General features: G+C 42.8%; 1 protein-coding gene across 1 annotated transcript in view; it reads left to right on the top strand.

Annotated features, from left to right (window-relative positions):
* The first annotated feature begins 1832 nt into the window (after positions 1–1832).
* The window catches only part of AR (androgen receptor), a 178620-nt gene continuing 156738 nt past the window's right edge, over positions 1833–23714 (top strand). The window contains exon 1 of the mRNA XM_028126576.1: positions 1833–3823. Within this exon, the coding sequence (XP_027982377.1) occupies positions 2313–3823 (1511 nt within the window). The 5' untranslated portion in view covers positions 1833–2312. The remainder of the gene's footprint in view (positions 3824–23714) is intronic.

Raw genomic sequence — 23714 nt, 5'->3', positions numbered from 1 at the left:
CTTTGTGGAAGCCTGTAAAAAGTAGAAGAGATCCACGCAAAAATCTCCACCAACATTTTGGGAGAGACAGACCCTGCCCAAATCTAGAGGTGTAAGAAATTTAAAGGCCAGGGAGGCTGAGGGCCTCTGCTGACACAAAGGGAAACCTTTCCCATAGATCTACCCTGCCACTTCTACTCTTCCATCCCCATCTGCCTCTCCATCTTTACAGAAAGACTATGGTACCTCCACCATAAAGAAGCAATTGCAGTATCCCACTTCACCCCCCACTCCTAGCTGTCCACCAAGAAGAAGAAAAGCAGTCATATGTGGTTTCCATTCCTTGAATAGTGCAGTTTGCAAGCTTAAAATATGCAAGGCAACTTGGAAGAGCAAGAGCACCGCTGCAAAACCCTGGACAAAATCGAGGTCCTTGTGTACATGACCAACGTTTCTGGTGTTTGTGTGTTTGCCTGCTTATCTGGGTGATTTTGCCTTTGCACGCTGGGTAGATGAGAAGTGTATGTTTAGAGGCAATTAGACGGGAAAACAGGAAGAGAAGAGGGTAGAAATGACCTCTGGTTATTAGGCAGAGGGTTCCTAGAGCAACTGGCATCATGCCACAAGGCCCAGTCTACCCCTACGGAGAAATTTGAAAGGTTTCAGCAAGTATCAGCTGCCTTGGCCATAGCTTCTTCCTCAGTTTGTAGAAGACCCTCCCGTCTGTGCTTCTGTCTGCTTTTGAACATATAGTCCCTCTCCTGACGCACTGGTACTCACATCGCCCCTACCTACTCCCTTCCCCCTCACACACAAGCAGAGTCTGTTTTGAGATTGGACTTCGGAACCAAATCTGTAAGCGCTGGCCTTCGGGAGCTCCGCTTAGCCCTGTCTTCAAAATAAAGCTCCAGGTTAAAGCTTCAGCTCTGGCACCTCAAGCCTGGTCCCCGAAAGTAAGAGGTATTCAGGGAGCTAGGGCCCTCCTGGGCTACAGCAATCCACTCCTGCCTTCACCCACGCTGCGCCAGCACTCATTCCTCCAAAGCCACCCGGCGTTAGCGCGCCGCGAGGGGAGGGGAGAAAAGGAAAGGGGAGGGGAGGGAGAAAGGAGGTGGGAAGGCAAGGAGGCCGGCCCGGCGGGGGCGGGACCCGACTAGCAAACTGTTGCATTTGCTCTCCACCTCCCAGCGCCCCTTCCGAGATCCCAGGGAGCCAGCGTTCTGGGAGAGCTGGAGGGTCCCGAGCAAACCGGGAGGCAGAAGAGGCAACAGAGGAAAGCGACGGAGCTAGCCGCTCCAGTGCCGGACAGGAGCTGAAGGGACGTACCGCGTCAACCCCAGCTGGGCTCCGGCGACAGCGAACGCTTCTTGCAGCACGGTGGCTTGAAGCCGCCGCCCCAACAGCTGCCCTTTCCTCTTCGGTGAAGTTTTTAAAAGCAGCTAGAGACTCGGAGGAAGCGAGGAAAGTGCCGGGTAGGACTGACGGCTGCCTTTGTCCTCTTCCCCTCCACCCCACTCCCCGCCCTGGGTCTCCTCTCCTGTTGCTGCCTCGGCCCGCTCCTCCCTGCCCGTCTCCCTACCCCCCCCCAACCCCAGTCGGCCCAGCGCGGCCAGCCGGAGTTTGCAGAGAGGTAACTCCCTTTGGCTGCGAACAGGCGAGCTAGCTGCACGTTGCAAAGACGGCTCTGGGGAGCCGGGCGACCGGCGAGCCGCTTCAGCACTTGCAGCTGGGACCCGGCTAGTTAGGCGGTACGCTGGGCCGGCCCCCAGGTTCCGCTCATTCCCTTTCCATCTCCTGCACGCAGGAGCTACACCGCCCCCCCCCCCGCGCCCTCAGTTTGCAGGGCCAGAGACCAAACAATGAAAGGGCAGAGGGCAGTGAGGGCTTCAATCGACAATTAAAAACAAAAACAAAAACACAACCAACCAAAACAAACCCCCAAACCCAAAATAAAACAAAAAGAGAATAACCCGGTTCCTATTTGCACCTGCTTCAGTGGACACTGAATTTGGAAGGCAGAGGGTTTTCCTTGTTTTTGTTTTGTTTCCTTCAAGACTTGGGCATCTTTTGACTCTACCCTCCCAAGATTTCACGAACAGACTGTGAGCCTAGCAGGGCAGATCGTGTCCAGCGCGTGTTTTCCTGGGCAGGAGACTTCGAGGCTGTCAGAGTGCTCTTGCGTGGTTATTCCTGCAAGTTTCCTTCCCAGGAGCTTCCCGCAGGTGGGCAATTAGCTGCAGTGACTACCGCATCGCAGCCTGTTGAACTCTTCTCAGCTAGAGAAGGGGAAGCGGAATAAAGGAATTAGGCGGAAGAGTCAGCCAAGCTCAAGGATGGAGGTACAGTTAGGGCTAGGGAGGGTTTACCCCCGGCCGCCGTCCAAAACCTATCGAGGAGCTTTCCAGAACCTGTTCCAGAGCGTGCGCGAAGTGATCCAGAATCCGGGCCCCCGGCACCCTGAGGCCGCGAGCGCAGCACCTCCCGGCGCCCGTTTGCAGCAGCAGCAGCCGCAGGAGACCAGTCCTCGGCAGCAGCAACAGCAGGGTGACGATGGCTCTCCCCAAGCCCAGAGCAGAGGCCCCACAGGCTACCTGGCCCTGGACGAGGAACAGCAGCCTTCCCAACAGCAGCCAGCCCCCAAGGGCCATACGGAGAGCGGCTGCGTTCCAGAGCCTGGAGCTGCTTCAGCCACCGGCAAGGGGCTGCAGCAGCAGCAGCCAGCACCACCGGACGAGGATGACTCAGCTGCCCCATCCACGTTGTCCCTGCTGGGCCCCACTTTCCCGGGCTTAGGTAGCTGTTCCACCGATCTTAAAGACATCCTGAGCGAGGCCGGCACCATGCAACTCCTTCAGCAGCAGCAGCAGCAGGAGGTAGCATCGGAAGGTAGCAGCAGCGGGAGAGCTAGGGAGGCCGCTGGTGCTCCCACCTCCTCCAAGGACAGTTACCTAGGGGGCAGTTCGACCATCTCAGACAGCGCCAAGGAGTTGTGTAAGGCAGTGTCGGTGTCCATGGGCTTGGGTGTGGAGGCATTGGAGCATCTGAGTCCTGGGGAACAGCTTCGGGGGGATTGCATGTACGCCCCGCTCCTGGGAGGTCCACCCGCTGTACGTCCTTGCGCCCCGCTGGCCGAATGCAAAGGTTCTCTTCTGGATGACGGCCCAGGCAAGGGCACCGAAGAAACTTCTGAGTATTCCCCTTTCAAGGCAGGTTATGCCAAAGGGTTGGATGGCGACAGCCTGGTTTGTTCGGGCAGCGGTGAAGCAGGGGTCTCCGGGACACTTGAGCTGCCATCCACCCTTTCTCTCTACAAGTCTGGAGCGCTAGATGAAGCGGCAGCTTATCAGAGTCGCGACTACTACAACTTTCCGCTCTCCCTAGCCGGGCCGCCGCCCCCTCCGACACCTCCCCATCCTCACACCCGTATCAAGCTGGAAAACCCGCTGGACTATGGCAGCGCCTGGGCGGCTGCAGCGGCACAATGCCGTTACGGGGATCTGGCGAGCCTGCATGGCGGGGGTGTAGTGGGACCCAGCTCAGGCTCACCCTCGGCCACTGCCTCCTCTTCCTGGCACACTCTCTTCACAGCAGAAGAAGGCCAGCAGCTGTACGGGCCCTGTGGCGGGAGCGGAGGCGGCAGCGCTGGCGAGGCAGGGTCTGTAACCCCCTATGGCTACACTCGGCCACCTCAGGGGTTGGCAGGCCAGGAAGGTGACTTCCCTCCACCTGATGTGTGGTATCCCGGCGGTGTGATGAGCAGAGTGCCCTATCCGAGTCCCAGTTGTGTCAAAAGCGAGATGGGTCCCTGGATGGAGAGCTACTCCGGACCGTATGGGGACATGCGGTAAGTTTCTCCTAGACATGTCTTTGAATGTAGAGTTAGTCGGCGTTCTGGGGTATCTCTCCTCTTCTACCTGCGGGAACACTCTACCCCTGCAAGAGCTCAACAGTGTTCCATAAAAAGGGCCGTCCTGAATCTGGAGCCTTCTGGGTACTCCTAGCCTGCCAAAGATAAGACCATTGTGCTCAGAAGCCCCACTGTGTGCACCAGTCCCCACCACTGAGAGCCCTGGGTGCTGGTGTGTGTCCTTCCAGATACCTTAATAACACCTCCCCCACCTCCAGCCTCTTGAAATCCTTAGTACCTCACGGTGCTCTATGTCCCAAAGGCTCCAAACTTAAATCCAGTAGTAAGAGCCACCTTCAGAAATAAAGCTCTTAAGTCCTCCAGTACTTTTTCTCATCCCTCTTCCCAAATCTGAGAACCTGGACAGGAATTATGGGCGGTTTCACCTCTTAGAGTGTGTTAGGGTTTGCCCTCCAGCCTGTGGCCGGTCTTGGCAGGTTAAAGGCAAAAAGACTGGCCCAAATTTTTCTCAGTCCGCCTCCTCCAAAGACATAAAATGGAGGTGCCGGATTAGGGAAAGAAGGTCTGAGTTCTCTGGGTTCTGAGGGACGTTGTGTGAAGACAGGGTGAAGTTCCTTCCCCGGCAACAACTGAGGAGTTACCCCAGGGTTGGAAGTCCACAGAGAGAATCCGAGCAGGCAAAGGTAGAGGGAAACGAGAGGACAACTTTCTTGGTAAACACTGGGCAGTATTTGCTCTCATAGGTTGACCATACTGGACATAGCTGCTTGGTTCGGTCTTGTAAAGAGTTTATTTTCTCTATGGAGTACAGCAGATCCACAGTCCCCTACTTCAAGTTTGCATCAGATCCATAAAAGAGAATGTTCTTTTAATGAATAATTTAGCCAGGCTTGATTCTGACTTATAAAGTGTTGGAAATTTTTTTAAAGAATTTCCTGCTATTCCAGTGTGCCCAGAAATTGCTTTTGGGAGGGAGGAGTGAGGCTCTTCAATATATTCCTTCATTTTAAGAATATGCTTGCATTTTTTTTATTAAAGTATAGGTGACATACAGTGTTATATTAGATGTGCTTGCATTTTAAAACATGAGCTGCTACCTCTAACAAACTTAGTAAGAACTGTTAGGGACCTATGAGCCATAATTTTGCCCATGAGTTTTAATTAGGACATGAAAAAAGTGGTGGTCGATTTCACCTTGCTTATTAAAAATTATTCCTACATTTGTTGAGCTTCTTGGAGATCATGTTGAAGATTCTCCCCCCTACCCCCCCACCAAAGGTATTAGTTTATCTCCATGAGGGAGGGAATACTAACCAAGGAACTAACTCCTTAGGTGTGCTGGGTACTTATGTCCCCTTGGAGTTGTGTCTTGTTACGTCTTGCTTTAGCTGTTTTGTTTTATCTGTGACTTTTCCAAAATTTCTTTGTTAGCCTTAGCATCTTTGGTGAGTTAAACCCAACAATTTGCCTCCTTTTACTGATGCTTTTTTTCTTGGAAGGTTGATAGAACAGTGCTAGGACAGAACGCGGAGGATAGGATTTCATAAAGTATTATTTTTTGGGCTATTGAAGAAACAGCTTCTTACCAGCCTTTACATCCTAGTATTAGATTTTAAGTGTTTAGCTTACAGAATTTTCAAAGGGTTTATTTATATCATCAAAATGTTTTCCAGTTAGTTTGTTTTTTTTTAAAATTATTTTTGCAATGTGGTTATACTGTGGAATTTTTCTTCATTTTATAAGAACAGATTTACTTGGTAGGGTTAATTTTTTTCCCCTAGGGTTGTTGCTAGTCCTGTGAAATTTTTTGAGGGATGGGGATGTCTCAGGTGCTTCTTGACATAACCATGATGTTAAACTGGAACCTTTTCTCTTCTGCACACCCTCCCCAACAGTTAACACAGTTAATAGGGAGGAAATGAGCAATTCCACATCTTTGTTAAGGGATGTGTTTCTTTTTTTGAAGATTTTATTTATTTATTTGACAGAGACACAGCCTGAACCGAAGGCAGACACTTAACGACTGAGCCACTCAGGCGCCCCAAGGGATGTGCTTCTTTGAAAATATAACCTGAGAATTTCAGGAAGTAGCTATAGAAAGCAAAAAGTTCTTCCCATGAGGTGTGCAGTAAGCTAGGTTATTTTATCCCAGGTCTTAGTGGGAAAATGTCTCTGTTAGAAAGACCTGCTTAAATTAATGACCTTAACTAGTGAGAATTTAGCAGTACCCAAAGAAAGTAAAAGATTATTAATCTTCCCCGGTTTGTGGTTGCAGCACTGGCTATGAGAGTCTAGTGAAAGAGAAAACTGGGATTCCTGTCTTGTGGGTTGACGAAGAATTTTCATTTCTAGGATATAGAAAATCGTTGAGTCAGTTTTTTGAAAATTTATCAATTTCATCAAAATGCGACCAACCCCAGTCTAAAAGTTGACATTTTCTTACTTTATCTTTCTTTCCCTCACTTTATTGGGGCACAATCTGGTGAAAGGCAAGGGATTTTTTAAGCCAAAGCCAGAGCTTCCACCCTGTCTGTATTGCATGCATTACGTGCTAAATTTGAATTAAAAATCTAAAAATTCTAGAGGCTTCCAATAATGTCGGATTCCTCCTTTCCCAATTGTGTGTGTGTTCATACACATTAGTTAATTGGGGGGGTTAACTTTAGTAACTTTTGAAATAACTCTATGTTCTTATACATCTACAATGTTTCTGCTCAAAGGAGAGAGGCCGAAGGAGAAACTGAAGGTGGTCCTTTAAAAAAAAAAAAGAAAAAAACAACAACAACTTAAGTTTAAGCATGTGCTTTGAACAGAAGGAAGAATAAAAAGCGATGGGGCTTTCTGTACAACCCTGATGATATTTAATGGAGCTGTCTTTCAGAGATCAAACAAGACTACAACTTTGTTAATAGACCACCTGCCCACTTGACAGAAGTAAGACCTTTTATATTCCAGAAAGCAGCACAATAATATGAAAAAATATTCTTGGGAGCTGAGGCCCAAGGAAGAAAGTGCCAGAATAAGAGTTAGGATTTAGATTAATTATCTGGATGCAAAAAGAATTTTTCTCTTGGTAATTTATTCTTATCTTTATAATAGGTAATATTTTTGTAGTGCTTTGAGATCAGCAAATCCTGCTTTTTTCCCTCTTAGTTATTTAAAAGAAAGGCATTTTATTAATCCCCTTTCCATCTCCTCTCCCCTCTTTAGTTATCGAACAAGTTTTTATGACTATTTTGCAAGGAGTGGTTTTTGTTTTTTTTCCTAACGCTGAATTTTGCTTTGGGACCGAGATAGTCTGATGCTTTTTCTGTCCATAGTCCTTGAGAGTCAGTATGTTGGAAAGAAGCATCCTTTCTCCATTGTCAGCAAATAACTAGTGAGTTATGTTTGAGTACCAGTGATCAGAACCAGAGGACCAAGTAGCCACAATGGGTGGTACCCCATTTGGAAATATGTGCAAGATGTACTGATGGAAGGCTCCTCTTTGTTGTCCACAGAGTATCTCTTTTAGCTCGGCCAAAGGTTAGCATCAGTAAAAGATATTTTCCAAGACGCTTGTAGCCTTCCAATTGCAGGGTCACTTTGGGGCACTTTCTTGCCAGGGCTAATTTTACCTCATCAGACTTCCATTCTTTGAGTTGTAAACTTTGATATAATATATTGAATTTGCTGGCACATTTAATTTTCTATAAGTGTTTTTCTTCCCTGTAATAATTTTCTCCTGTGGTGTACATATACACATTTAAAACAATGAATCCTTAGGATTCTGACTCCTACTTGTACTGTGACGCTCTTGGTGGGATTATGAGTTGGAGTTAGGGACCTGGACAGTTTTGTTATTTTTTTTTCCCATGGTGGTATAGAGACCACCAGTTTCATTTGGAAGTCTGCTCAAACAGGGAACAGAATGTAGGCTGGGAGTGGCAAGCAAGGGACTTATTTTATAACCAAACCTGAAATCATGATTCTGAAAAATGGAAAGCAAACAAAAATCAAGTTTTGTGAGGTTGGTCAGAGAGGGAAAAGGAAACCTCTCCCCACCCCCTACCTCCACCATTTTCTCTTTGTCTGCAGCTTCCTCAAGTGCTGCATGTCCCGGATTTTCTTTCATTTCTCTCCTTTCATGCTTTTAACTCAATGGAAACATAGACACTTCTTTCTACTTTTTGGGATATTTTCCTCATTACACCTGTGGCATGCTCCTAAAGATTTTTTTTTTTTAATCTGGAGAGTAACCAATCAGATCAATGCCAGCCCTTCTCTTAAGGCTAGATGACTTGAGGGGATTGCAAAATTAATAGCTGGGCTTTTTTGGCCTCAGGTTAGAGCCTAATTCAACAGTTGCTGAGGGAGCTGAACTAGATGGCTTGAGGCCTTGGTGATTTAATGAAATATTTTGCCAGCCCAGCCGCTCTCTCTCTCTTTTGATCTCTGTCTCTGTTTACTGGCCATTTTGGCAACCTTCTCTCAAAGCCTGAAAATAACTGGACCCTCACTGAGACTGTACTGGGTCAGACCTCCACCACACTTTCACAAGCAATACCTAAATCTGTGTGTGAGGATGCTTCTTCGAAGTGTCTGGCTGGGCTAATAAATATGTTGATGCTATGTAAAGTAATCATTTGAAAACAAAGAATGATATTGAAGAAACTGTTCTACCTCAGACTTCCCCTACCAGCATTCCATCAAGTTCTGAAATGTTGAATTCAGAGTTAAGTTATCCTCATCTTAAACACAAAGCTGACCTTTTTTTTTTTTTTCCATTGCTTGTAATGTTCTCTGCAGTTACCAGTATGGGTTGGCATTTGTCATATTGAAGAGAATTATGAAATCTCATATTTAGAGCACCTTTTCAAAGAAAAGCCCCAGTGTCTTATAGTTTACTGGCTAACACGTAAGTTTGAGTAGGCCAAGAGGATGCTTAGCGAACAACCCTTTGCTAATTGAGGGTATAGAAATAGTTGAGTTTTCTATAACATTTGTTTACCATGTGGAGAAACCTCTCTAGAGCAGCACTTCCCAGCTTTTTTTCTACCAGCTTCCCACCTGATAGATGTTTTAGATTGGTGCTCAGTAAGGGCTACTGTCAGTGGCTATTGCCGGAAATGATAGGACTGTGAATTAGGCACAATTCCTTGCACATTCATGGGTGCTGCCACCCTTTCTCTCTTAAACCATTTCCTGCTGCCAACCTGCAGGCCACATTAGGGTTGAGAGTGGCTCATCCAGATAAGCTTATAGCTCTAAAGTGCTGGTTACCTGAGAATGCTGCCAATTTAGATCAGGTAGTACCTGAGTTTTATTTTATTTTTTTAATAACAGCTTCAGTGAAACATAATTCATTTTCATCCATTAAAAGTGTGCAGTTCAGGACGCCTGGGTGGCTGTGGGTTAAGCGTCTGCCTTCGGCTCATGTCATGATCCCGGGGTCCTGGAATCCAGCCCCATATGGGGCTCCCTGCTCTGTGGGGAGCCTGCTTCTCCCTCTGCCCCTGCCCCACCTCATGCTCATTCTGTCTCCCTCTCTCTCTCAAATAAATACAGTATTTCAAAAAAAGTGCAATTCAAAGGTTTTTAGTATATTAGTACATTCAGAGTTGGGAAACCATCACCACTATTTTAAAATATTTCAATCACCTAGCGTCACCCCACCCCCCACCCCGCCAAACACTGAGCAACTATCAAGCACCAATCTACTTTTGGTCTCTATGGGTTTGCTTATTTTAACATTTCATTTAAATGGAATCATGCCCTATGTGATCTTTGGTGACTAGCTTCCTTCATATAGAATAATACTTTCAACGTTCATCCATGTTGAAGCAGGTATCGATATTTCATTCCTTTTTATTACCAAATAATGTTCCATTATATGGATGTATCACATTTTATCTACCTATGCATCAATTGATGAACATTATAGTTGTTTCCACCTTTTGACTTCTATGATGCTGCTATGAACATTTATGAAAATTCATACAAATTTTTTGTGGGTGTGTGAACATAATATTTTTAATTCTTTTGGGTACATACCTAAGAATGGAGTTTCAGGATCATACAGTAACTCTCTGACCCTTTAAGGAACTCCCAAACTGTTTTTGTAATTGCACCAGTTTACAATTTCACCAGCAAAATATGAGGGTTCCAGTGGTTCTACATCGTGCCAATACGTACTGTCTTTTTTAATTATAGTTGTCCTTAGTATGTGTGAAGTGGTATCTCAAAATGGTTTTTCATTTGCCTTTCTTTAATGAGCAATAATATTGACCATATTTTCATGTCCTTATTGGCTGTTTGTGTATCTTTTTTTGGGAAAATCTCTATCCAGAAATTTGTTCATTTTTAATTGGATTATTTGTCTTTTTATTATTGAGTTGCAAAAGTTTTTTAATGTATTCTGGATACAGGTCCTGTAACAAATTACGATTTGTGAATATTTATCACATTCTGTGAATTGTCTTTTCATTTTCTTAATGGTATCCATTGAAGCACAGACATTTTGAATTTTTATAAAGTCCAATCTATTGTTTTCTTAGGTGGCTTGTGATTTTGGTGTCATATATAAGAAGGCTTTGACTAATCGAAGGTCACAAAGATTCACACCTACGTTTCCTTCCTAACTGATAAGTTTAGGTTTTTGACCAATTTTCAGTTTTTAAATAACTCATAAGATGTGAGTAGCGGTCCAACTTCATTCTTTTGCATGTAGCTATCAACAAATGGTGTAGTCATCACAACACCATTTGTGGAATCTTCCTCATTTAACTGTCTTGGCACCCTTTGTATAAAATCAGTTGACTATAAATGTGAAGTTTTATTTCTAGACTCTGAATTGTATTCCACTGCTCTTTTAGCAGTACCACACTGTCTTAATTACTGTAGGTGCTTGGTAAGTTTTGAAATGATGAAGTGTGACTCCTCCAACTCTGTTCTTTTTAAGATTGTTCTTTTGGCCTTTCTGGGTCCCTTGAATTTCTGTATTAATTTTAGGATCAGTTTGTCAGTTTCTACAAAGAAACCAGTTGAGAATCTGATACAGGTTGCATTGAATCTGTAGATCAATCTGGGGAGTGTTGCCATCTTAACAATCAATGTTTAATCTTCTGATCTGTGACCATGGGATCTTTCCATTTATTTAGCTCTTTCTCAACAGTGTTCTGTAGCTTTAAGAGTATAAATTTTGTACTTTTGTTAGATTTATTCCTAAATATTTTAATTTTTAATGCTATCATAAATGAAATAATTTTCTTTATATCCCTTTTAAATTGTTCCCTGCCAGTATATAGCGATAGAACTGATTTTTGTATGTTGACCTTGTATCCCACAACCCTGCTGAAAGTACCTGAGCTCTGAACATGTCTGGGACTTAAGAGGCACGTTCCTGTTGCTGTACTAAAGTTAAAGCATACTTTGTCTCAGCCTATATGAAGGCCACACAGGGACACTGTTCTCAATTTTCTTTAGCTGTAAATTGAAATTGGTATGAATTCTGGATGAATAGAAGAATGCCTCTAAAATTATCAGGTCTTTAGAGAACAGTAGGAAAGAAACCTAATAAGGTTTATGCGGTTAATAGTCCCCTTTTAGTATTTGGATTTGGAAACTATTAGCAAGGAGATGAGGAATTAATAATTTCTACACACAAAACTAACATGGAGAGGTAACAAATGCAAACTAGGTCAAAGAAATAACTAGCTATATCTGGCTTATCTTTAGGTTTGTGTAAACAGCTGGAGTCATAATTTTATGTTTTTATGTGTTGTCCTTTGGATACAATAAATGCCACCACTCTTTCTGGTGTGTATTTCTAGATGAGGAAATGGTTCATTTACTCTCATATGATTTGGGCTTCTTTTCGGAGATGGACTCTATAACCATGAAGCAAAGATACAATTTACCTATAAAGGGACTGAACTTTGGCCTCACTAACACTCTAGGCTAAGGGTCATATCTAATTAGCTCCAGCTATTGTGTCTTGATAATGGTGCATAAACGGCAGGCCACTGAACTTGTACAAGGTCCTATCATGACCTGGCTGTCTTTACAAATGACCCTATTAAAGTGATTTTTTTAAAAGTACACATCAATCAACCACTTTTCATTAAGCACCTGCTGTATGCCTACCTGTGTGCTATAAGGAGGTTAGGGTAAAAAGGACACAATTCAGAAGAATCTTGAGATCACTATCCTCAATAAGTTTATAACCATTAAAAAAACAACAACAACAACAAAAAAACAAAACAGAATGGCAACACTGTGATGCCAGTATGATGAGAGATGCTGGATTGTATGGCACGGCTTTTTTAAAATGAAGGCATTTGAAAAAGAAATGGATCAGTGTGGGCTGAATTTGGTCAGCAGTACTACCTGTGGCTGCCTCTTATCCTTTATGGATTAAGTGGGGACATGATTGAACTCTAGCAATAGATTATAGGTCTTGATGGATATTTCAAACACCAGGAAGTGGTACCTCTGTAAAGGTAATGACGAGTGAGGGGTTGAAATATATTTCTATTTTTTCAGAAGTACCACCCCAGTCAAGTTAGTTACTAGTTTCTTCCTCAGTTTCTTTGGTTATATTATTGCACATGCTGGGAACAAGTTTGATATCTGTAATAATATGAGGAATTAATTAAAATTGAGGGTGATTTATGGGCCTATTTTTGGTGTGAGAGCCAATGAAGGTGTCTAGTCTGGTGGTTAAATTAAGAATTATTATTCTGCTCTCAGGGTTTCCATTGATCATGGTGGCTAGCTTTGAGGTATGAATTGGATTTCAGGGTGTTAGTTAAGGGAGGGAAGGGAAGTGAGAAGTACAGATCAAACAATTCTGGGAGTAAGGGGCACATTAAAGTTTTTTTTTCTTTTTAATAAGGGCTTTGTTGAATTCGATGATGTAGCTTTTTGAAATGGCCCACCCTTTTAATCATGGATTCTGTTTTCTGTGGGTTGAGCAGATTCTTTGCTTGTGGAGGTGTAGTCCCACAATCTGGCCGCTAGGGGGACTGCAAGTGTCCTGCGGCTGGAATTCCCTGGGAATGGTTGGCCTCCTTTGTACAGGCTAACTTGAGCCAGAGCCACCTACTACCAGACAATAAGTAAGTCATTGTGGTACTTAGTGTTTTATCTGGGATGTCCCTTCCCAAAGTGCAAAAAACCATTTTTAGTAACACTGATTCCTTAATACCTTTTTCTGAATGTGAAGCTGGGAGCAGTGACCTTGGATATATTCCAGTAGCACTTTACAGTTTACGGATCAGTTTCATATCCCATTCCTGCATTTCATCCTCTTTTCTTACCCTGTACGTGTAGCCAGGTTTTAGGTATAATACTCTTCATACTTTTATTCTATTGTTACTCCCACTGTACATATTATGGTCAGAGAGGTTAGGTAACATGTCTAAAGTCAAACAGCTTTAAAGGGACACCGCTAGGATCTCCGTCTCACTCTTGCTTCCTCAAATCAAGTGTTCCTTTTTTTTTAAATCCCACATCTCTCTCACGTCATATTCAGGAAGTAGGAGATTCAGAGAGGCAAAGGAACCTTAATTGGTATCAATAATAGAAACTGGTAAAGCTTGTAAGGCTTTGGGTCTCTTATTAACTCACGAGACTGAGTTTGGTGGATTGGTTTATATAAGAGATCTGGGTGCGAATGACCTACCATCTGACTTTATAATCTGCATTTATTCAACAAATACTTATGGAGCATTTATTATATTGCCAACTTCTATAATAGACACCAATGTACAACAATGAAAAAGGCAGACAAAAATTCCTCCCTTTATGGAGTTTACAGTGTAGTGAGAGATGTGTCACGAAGAACAGCTTAACAGATTGTGGGAGATAGAGATTCACTGTGGGAGAGACTATTTTATATTTGTTGATCAGAGAAGGCCTTACTGAGAAGGTGATACTTGAGCAGAGACAGGGAGGAAATGAAGAAGCAAACCACCGAGATATCTGGGGTTAGACTATTCCAGACACAAGCAACCCCGGGTACAAAGGGCCTGAAATAGGAGCACACTTGGTGTGATGGAGGACAGCAGGGAGGCCTGTATGGCTAGTTTAAGTAAGTGGAGAGTCATATGAGATCAGAGTTAATGAGGGGCATCACAGGTCTTCATTAGGACTTTGGTTTTTACTCTGATATGGGGATTTATTGGAGGGTTTTGAGCAGAGAAATAATGTGATATGACTTATATTTTAACAGAATCCTTCTTCATAACAGCTACCACTTTTTGATAGTACATGCATTTGTTTGCTTACTTACTGTCTGTGTGGAGAAGAGACTGGAGGAGCAAGGGGGACTCAGGGAGATGAGACCACCGCAGTGATCTAGGGGAGAGATGATGGTGGTTTAGACCAGGGTGGTATTGGTGGAAGACATGAGAAGTGGCTGGATTCTGGATGTGTTCTGATGGTAGAGCCAATGGCATTTATTGACAGATTAGATATTCATTGTGAGAAAAAGGGAGGAGTTGAGGCTGATTGCCAGACTTTCGATCTGAGCAATTTGAAAACTGATTACCATTTACTGAGATGGTGAAGATTGTTAAGTAAGAGCAGGTATTGTGTGAGGCAGGTAGGAATCAAGAGCTTGATTTTGGATTTATAAAGTTTAACTTGTCTGGTGAACATCCTGATGGCTTCCTCTCATTTTTCACGCAGTGCCCTCACCTTTCCTGCTGTTCAAGATTAATTGGGATTAATTAGATTAATTAGATTAGATGAAGATTGATTAGAGATCATGTAGAACTTTGGTGCCCTCTCTTCTCTCCCCTTTTACTTGATGAAAGCCTAGGAGAGGGTAGAGGCTTATCCAGGGTGAAACAACAGGCTGGCAATAGAGTTAGAACATAAATTCAGTTTTCCTGGATCCCGACTCGGTACTTCTTTTCTCAGTGTTATTCTGAAACCTCATTTGGGGTAGAGAGTGAGTCTTTTCTTCTTACCCAAACCTTAAACCAGGTAATTTAAGTCGTGAATAAAAAACCAGAACACCGCACAAATTGGCTGCTGCATCCGATCAAACCAAAATATTATAATTATGTTAAATAACTTGCCCAAAGGTCACACAGCTGGGAAGTAGCAGAGCTTGTGTGCACACCCAGGAAGTCTGGCTTATAACCACAAGGTTCTAACCATGATGTAAAACCAGCAGCTTCTCAGATGAGCCAGCCATTGCTGCTCCCATCCTAAAAGACTGGTTACTGGGACGACCTAATTATGTACTGCCTCTGTTATAGTCTACTGATCCTCACCAAGAAGCTGAGTGCCTGGGGATTAAAGTGGAGGTGGAAGGACACAAAGAAGGTGGTGGAACGAAGTTGATCATTTATAATAGGAATTGGAAAGCAGAACTATAGAAATTATTGAAAAGGGCCTAGAGTTACTGAGGTGGTTGAAAATCTCAAAGCCAATACACACCTGGGCAATTCCGTCCATGCCTGCTTCAGTAGGAGGGCTAGTAAGTTAAACATAAAATAGCTGAATTTCTGAAGTCAGGTGTTTCACATATGTTAATTCATTTAATACTCAAAATAACTCCCTGAGGTAGGTACTGTTATCATTCCCATGTTACTGGTGAGGAAACAGACACAGAACAATTAAGTAACATATCTGAACAAGGTTATAGAACAACTAAGTGGGAGAGCCTATACTAGAACCTAGGCAGTTCAGCTCTACAGAACTTATTTTCTTTTCCAGTACATTCAGGGCAAGGGGTACTACACATACTAAATTTTTTAAAATATAAAACATAGTGCCTGAACTTCAAACATTGTGTAGCTTTTATCCTTACAATATACCTGCTTCTTTCAAGGGCTCTTAGGAGAAAGGGTACTTACCAAAGGTCACATAGTGAGTGCGTAGCAAAACCAGAGCCTGAATTTGAGACTCCAGACTGCCAGACTTCTTTGCATTCTCTCACTCTGGCTCTCTTCTCACACTAACTTGTATCTCTCTATTCCTTTCTGTATCAACCTACCCATAACTTAAAAAAATAACTTTGTGCATCAGCAAGATTGGACAGAGAATGGGGAAAATTATCAGAATCCATATCATTCCAGACATTGGACAAATGGAACACAAATGTCAGGAAAAAATGTCAGCCTGTGGAATTTGCCCTAAATAAAAAGAACTTCACAGTACAACAAGATGCATACTTTTGTCCTTCTAGCCTCAAATGAGTTGTGCGGGATCCCTAGGAAGAGCTGAATGTGGCTGTCAGATAACATTTTTGTTACTGTGGAAATAGAAAGAGGTGACTACAAAAGTCTGCTTCTCTCCAGATTTTTTTAAAAAATAAGGTGCAATTTTACCACTCATATAAGTGATAACTACTTAGTTATTTCTTTTGAAAAATTGGCAGGACAGAAGAGAAAGCATTTTTCCAAACCTGTTATGGTGGGTCGCCTTTCAGAAAGCATTACCTAATTTCTAACTGGTTGAAGAGGTTGCATAAACCGAGAGTTGAAAGTAAAGATGGAAACCCTTGATGTTTGATGTTTGAGTGCAGAAAGGATTCCAAAACATGTTTTGGGTCTGTTTACTCTGCCCACTCCTCCTCTCTTTCATCTTTGTTTAAAAATACAAAGGTTAACAAGTGTGTATTCTGTGGGAGTTTCCAATTGTTCATTTGAAAAATCTGTTTGATCAGCTAAATTAGACGGAGACATTTCAGTCATCAACTACCTAATTTTAGACAAAATGGTAACCATGCTCATATTTTCAGATAGTACGTAGTTTGCTTTGGATACTTGCTGGACCTCGGTGAGGTGCTGGATTAGCTCAAAATATGCCAGGTCAGATGTGGAATTGCATAAGATGAGCTCTTCTTTCGGGATATTTCTACTCTTCCAAGTTAGAGTTCCCCATCAGAGATGACCCCGCAGTGTCTGGAAAAGCTGCATTACAGTCTTGGGGAATTAGTGTAGTGAAATGATGTATTGTTGTTTCCCAAAGCCTTCTTAGTCATGCCTTCTACCTGAGGTCGGATCCTCATCACCTCTTACCCGGATTAGTGCAGTGACCTATTGCCTGCTCTCTGATGCATATTGTATTCATCCCTCCAGGTTAACCTTCTCAAAGGTCATCTATAGTATTATAAGTATTCTTTCATCCATTGGCCTGTAAGTTCCCTGAGGGTTGAAATTCTAATTCATCTCTTTATTCCCAATGCTTAGTACAGAGGAAACCTTGCTACACAGTTACATAATACGCGTTTGAAATTGCATGTGCTCCTCATTTGCTTATAGGTTAAAGTCCAAATTCTTTAAGTCTGGTGTTCAAGGATTTTCATGATCTGGCTTATTGTCGCAGCCTCAGGTCTGATAATTCCCTTACAAAAATCTTCAGCTCCAGCCAGATGGATCTAGTCCCTATCACCTTAAACCATCCTTACTCCTTTATTCTTTGAACTTGGTGTTTTTCCTATCATTCCTTTGGCCTTGAAGCTATCCCAATTTTAATACCATCCATTCTTTTAAGCTTAGCTCAAAAGCAGTCTCCTACCAGATAAAATTCCTCATCCCCTAACCCATGGAGAAGTGATCTCTATGACATAATATGGTTGAAAGAATGTAGGCTTTACTTTCCTCATCTGTAAACTAGGGCTAGAAATCTCTATAAGTTTCCGGGCAGGAGCAGATCAGATGACATGATGGATGTTGGGTACAAGTCAAGAGTCAGCACTTTGTGCCTTTTAGATATAACCCTTTTTTCCTTCTCCATAGATATGGTACTTAGTTCCTTAAATTATGATAATTATTTGTGTGCATGTCTTACATATCTTCCTAAACTATACCCTCTTTCAGGGTAAAAATTATTTCATGGATAGCTTTGTGTAAGATATACAAAACACATAGCTTAGCACTTAGCACATAGTAGGTATTCCATATTTTTTTTAATCAAGTGATTTTGGGTCAGTAGTATTAAGTGACTGCCAGAAACAACTGATGGATCATAAGTTCCATTAATAGAAATATGAGATTCAGAATAAAGGAAGTGAAAGTCTTGCTCACATAAATTCTGGTTAGACTATATTTGCAGTCAACCCAGTGTTCATGGGGCATCTCCTCTTTTGTAAAGCATGGAGAAACTGAGATGCCGGGTTGGGTGTGGGAAGGGAGTCAGGGAGCAGTAGACATTAAATATTCTCTCAATGTAACTGAAGGACTGTTATGGAATGAAGGAGCTAGATATTTTTCTCTAGTACCCCAGAGGGCAAAACCAATGAGGACAGATGGCAGTTTAGTAAAAAGAAAACATTTTCTCAGAGTAGTTTCACCCTACATCAGAAGTTGGGAAGCTGGGCCAGATGAGTTTTCTTTGCACCTGCATGTGTGGATATATGTTTATCAAATTAGTCGATGGCATTTCACATAAAAAAAAATCATATTTCCAGGGGCGCCCTGGTGGCTCAGTTGGTTAAGCGTCTGCCTTCGGCTCAGGTCATGATCTTGGAGTCCCGGGATCGAGCCCCACGGGTCCTTCCGGGCTCCCTGCTCAGTGGGGAGCCTGCTTCGCCTCCTGCCCCTCCCCCCGCTCATGTTCTCTCTCTCTCACTCTCTCTGTCTCAAATAAATAAATAAAATTTTTTAAAAAAATCATATTTCCAACTTTGGGAATGAAGATCAGGCATCACTGGGCCTATATTCCTCCACGGCAATAACTAGGCAGAAGCAAGGAGCAACTGATTCTCCAGATGGGGTGTGCACTTTCCAGTTTGCCCACACACCAACAATCAGCTTTATTCACTTAAGTTACTTGCCTGACTCTTGTAGGCATATGAGTTTGCCATCCCTGTCAGATCAGGGACCCAGGCAAATGATGAGAGCCTTCCTTACCCCAAAGGCTTTTGTTCTTCATGGAAGACGGATTAAGGAAAAGTACAAAGAACCCTGAAATCAGAATTAAAACTGGCTTTCAGTTCTGGCACAGCCATTTACTTACTAGTATGACCTTGGGTGAGTAACTCAACGTCTCTGAGCTTTAGCCTCTTTATCTGTGGAATGCTGTCCTCACGGTGTCACTGTGTTTATTAAATAAAGCAACATATAAAGGGCATGTCACTTAGTAGATGCTGAAATATTAGTTCCCTCCTTACTCATCACACCCTTTCTGTCCACTGGCAGTGTTCTTACACAAGTAATAAATTAACCCTCATTGAATGCATTCAGAAAGAAGATGGACTCACGGGGGACTTTGTATATAGGGCAGAGGTTTGGACTCACAGTAGGTGATTTCCACAGTTGGTTCCTAACAATCTAAAGCCTATAAATTACTCCCCAATGCCCATCTCAATGATTTTAGGTATCTTGTAGAGTTAGGGATTTTGAATGAACAACAGAAAGGCTGAGGGCTCTTGGGAGAGAGGTTGGGGTCAGGGCTAAAGTATAAAGTGTTGGGATTCAGGCATAGGCTTTGGCATCTGACAGACCTGGTTTAAATCCTGTCTCTGACGATTATTAAGTGCTTGTTCTGGGCCACTTAATCTTTCCTAGTTTCAGTTTCCTCGTTTCTAAAATGAAGATACTAATACTTCCTTTGTTGGGTTCTTGTGAGGATGCGTGACACAATGAGTGTAAAAAATTTTGACCAGTGCCTGGCCCAGAATAAAACTTGATAAATAGTACCTATTATTGTTGTTGTATTGTTTTTTATTGTTATGATTATCATACCAGTCAAGCAGAGCTTGGGAAAATGCACAGCAGACTCTGAAGTGCATGGGCCTTTCCCCAGGCTACTGCTGCCCGTTCCTCTCCTCCACTAAAGCTCCAAGTCTCCAAACTGCTTTGACTGGAATGTAGTGTGAGGTCATTGCAGATAACAGAGAGTGTGATTTGCTTTGGTAATGCAAGTTATTAAGTTACTTCCCTCAGCTCAGCTGAAATCTTTCACTAGTTGATGCTTGTTTCAGAGAGCAAGACTGAGCTGGTCTGAGAAGAGAGGGAGAGTGAAAAGACCCTTCCCCTCAGCCAGTGGTCATGGTCCTCCACAGGGAACAGAGTGACCCAGTACAGTGTCTGGGGCCTTGGTGATTTTGAGGCCCCCTACATTAAACCAGTCACTCCATTGCATACATTGGCCCCTTTCCCCCCCCCACAAAAATCACTGGGCAGGAATTTATTTGACTCCTCCCATGGTGTGGAACTGTCCCCTTTCTCATCCTTGTGCTTCCACACAGCTAGCTGTCAAAAGGCAGTCAGCAGAATAAAAACAAGCCTCTTAGCATAGAGAGAGAGCTTCATAGCAGTGTGAAATTTGCTTGGGAGCCTTATGTTTACAAAGGACCTTCCTCACTGCGTCTCAATACCCCAAACAGTTTAAAACTTTTTTTTTAAACTATGTCTCAGAGCAGCTCCTTGCCTGAGTATATTTAAAGATCTGCTGAGTCATTGAAGAGCAAGCTGGCCAATCACAAGAGACAAGGACCGTACCCCAGTCTATGGGGGAGTAAGTTGATAGGTGAAATCTGTTTGGCTTCCTCCCATGGGGAAGGACAAGGTGACCCATTTCTAGCCCCCACGATTCTAGAGAGCCTCTATTAAGACTCCTTGTTCTATCACTTTTGGTTTCCTTCTCAGTTTATAAAAGAGTAAGAGTGAAAGGGAAGGAGCTCTGGCACCAGTGGGTCAGCTGTCTGGAGTCGTAATGTTCTTGCTATTGGTAGCTGCTGAGAGTAGCAAGAGAGTGTCAGTTTGATATATTCATTTCCCTCTTTTCCTTTTTAGTTTCTGGTCACGTGCATTGTTACCATGGCACATGCCAATTGCTGAAAAGTGATACATATTTTTGTTCTACTTTATTCTCCATTGCAGTTCTGAATTTATTAGTGGAGAAACTAGCAGTTAGCAAGTGTTCATTGTAGGTACAGGTCGGGGCTTCTTTAGAGGCATTTGTCCCTCTGGTTTTCATCCTCTAAGTCTGTAGTTGCAAAATTTGACAAAGCCTTGAGCTTCTCCTTGGTCCTGGCCTCTTTGAACTCTTTTCCACAGACTCCAGGCCCCTTTCTTTTTCAAAGCAACTGCTCTCTTCTTTGTCCGTTGCTGCCTTCTTGTGTACATTGGCCATCTCTCGTTCCTCACCTTGTGTCCCCTGACTGGCACAGCCTCCCACTCCACTTCTACCATACTATCTCCCTCTCATCACAATCTGCCACACTTGGCCAAAACCACCTCTGGACAGAGAGTCCAGAGTGAATCCAAAAAGGATGCTTCTTGGATGACTTTAAAAGGTATTATAAGAAAAAAAAAAAGGTATTATAAGATCGTTTTATCAGAGGCAGCAGTGACTTGTTCTGGCAACCATATTCAGGACCTGAAAGAAATCAGGTAAGCCAAAATTGCTTAAAGCCGTCAAGAGACCTAGTCCTCTGCCTTCCTTCCTCCTCCTTTATTTTTTTTTCATTGAGGTATAATTGCCACTTAACATCATGTTAGTTTCAGCGTACAACATAATGATTTGGTATTTGTATATCGTTTCTCTTTTGCGTTCCGTTTTTAGATGGTTTCAGAAGGTATGGGGGCTAGTGGGGGATTGGAAACTGGGAGTGGAGCCACTGGACCTGTTTGAGACTAAATGATTCCAATTCCTAGGAAGTATGAAGTGCTTGAAAGTTCACCAAGTACTTTCAGGCACATTATCTCCTTTGCTTCTCAAAACCAACTTAGGGGTAGGCACAGCATGGATCAGCATCCCTATTTCACAGATGAGGAAACTTAGACTGGAGGCAATTAAGGGATATTCCATGGCAATTTAGACAATAAGTGGGGCAACCAGGATTAGGACCATACATTTTTTGATTGTAGGCCTAATTTTTTTCAGGCTCACTGCCCTGATTAGCTATTGAACAGATGAATGAACGAGTACCTATTTGATTTGAGAACATTATTTCCAACTTTGAGTTAAGGATTTGATCTGTCATTTGTGGAACATTTTAATTCTCAGCAATATCAGCTTGGTAAACATATCATTCATTAAGTCACCAATTCATTCTTTTATTCACTGATACATTTGCTGAGTGCCAGGTTTGTACCAGACCTTGTAATGGATTCTGAGGATACAAAGAGAAATAACACATCATCTCAGGTCTCAGAGATCTCACAGACTGGGGACTAACATCTCAATGGTGTACATAAAAGCAGCTGCTTATGAAATGCCATTACCAAAATCTCAAGTCATATCCTTCTTGCACAGTGAGTATGGCCCTCCTAAAAGTGGGGATGTCTTTTATTTTGAGTACATGAATGTGCAGCCTTATGAATAACTGCCTTTCAACATAATTCTGTGTTCCTAAGAACAGAAGTGAAATGTTTCTGCTTCTGTGTGTATGTGTGTGTGTTTGGGGTGGGATGGGGTTGGGTGTATGATGATAGATAGGGGATTGCTAATAGGAGCTAGGGGAGACTTAGGTTGTATTAGTGAGGTCCAAACCTGTATGTATGTATTGTATAGAGGATCAAGGTGGCAAGGATTGTTGAATAAGAGCTTATCTCAGATTTTTCCAAATAAATGGTCAGCAGATCTAGAGCATCACTATTCCACTTGCTTTGAAAACCTGACACACAAGTCTTTTTCCTAGCATGGGTAAACTGATTCTGATCAAATATTCTATTTTTGTGAGCATCCACCTCTCAGTGCTAGGTACTGTGTTAGATATTGTCAAGGTATTGTTTAATTTAATCCTCAGCAGTTCTTATTAGTTTCACTTTATAGATGAGGAACTAAGCTTCTGAGAGGTTAATGATTTGTTCAGGATCACACAGTGAGCAATTTGGTGGATTTGGGATTTAATTTTTATTTTTGACTTTTTGTCCTCTGGTCTCACTGCTGTTTTCACTGTTCTACACCACTTGAGCTTTCTTTTTCATACAGGCCATTAAATGTACCCTCCATCAGCCAAAGCCTCTTGCCTCCCTTCAACATTATTCTTCTCTAGCATGTTCTTAAGTAATCCTCAGAAAAGATTTTACAACTTTCATGGGTACTGTGGCCCAGAGCCTTAATTCAGGCTCTTAAGTGCCTTGGTTAACTATAAAATGGAAAATCAAAGTCATAGCTGATTTAGGAAAAATAAGTTTGGGATGTGAATTTCCTAGGCAACTTGTCATCTTTATTTTACTTCCTTAGCTTTATAAACTTACCCACAATGTTCTCTGAGAACTGGGAGTAATGAGGATGATGGGGAGAAAGGCTTCCTTTCCTTCTTTTCTAAGAGCCCTTCAGCGAAGAGCCACACCCTCTCCTGCTTCCCTATTTTCTGTGCACACATGAAGGTGGGAGCTAGACATGAGTTCTTTTTAGTCCCGAGTTCATGCCAAGGTTTTCTTTTCCTCTGGCTGGACTAAAGTGGGAGGAGAAGTTGAATGACTACCGGGAGGATCATGAGTGAAGAAGACTGGGGTACAGGAAGGAGCAATGAATGGATGCTTAAAATACCAGGGTTTGTGTCCAGACATTTTTAGCTACTATCTGTGTAACCTTGGACAGGTTAACAATTGTGAGTCAGAATTTCCTCATCTGTAAATTAGAACATAAATTCGAATTTTATAGATGAAATGCTAAATCTAAAAGTGTTTCATAAACTCAGGGCTTACAGATTTAAAGTATTGCTTTTTTATGACTGCAAAGTAAATGCTATGCTTCGATGATGAAACCTTGTCCTGTTTTTCCTGAATGCCTGAACATGTGTAGCATAAGAGGTGAAGCATTGCCCCTGTACCAGCCACATTACAATGGTAGCAACTATGGGCTGAGGGCAATCAGTGGACTGCTTATGCATTGAGCAAATGTGAAAAGGTTGCACATTCAGGGGTCAGCAGATGGCAGGCAGAGCAGACCCTCAAAGTCCCCCTCAAATCTC

The sequence above is a fragment of the Eumetopias jubatus genome, unplaced genomic scaffold (assembly GCF_037043125.1).
Source record: "Eumetopias jubatus isolate StellerSeaLion01/CBP00866 unplaced genomic scaffold, mEumJub1_p1.0 scaffold_11, whole genome shotgun sequence".
Taxonomy (NCBI): Eukaryota; Metazoa; Chordata; class Mammalia; order Carnivora; family Otariidae; genus Eumetopias; species Eumetopias jubatus.
This window is presented reverse-complemented; position numbering and strand designations above follow the sequence as displayed.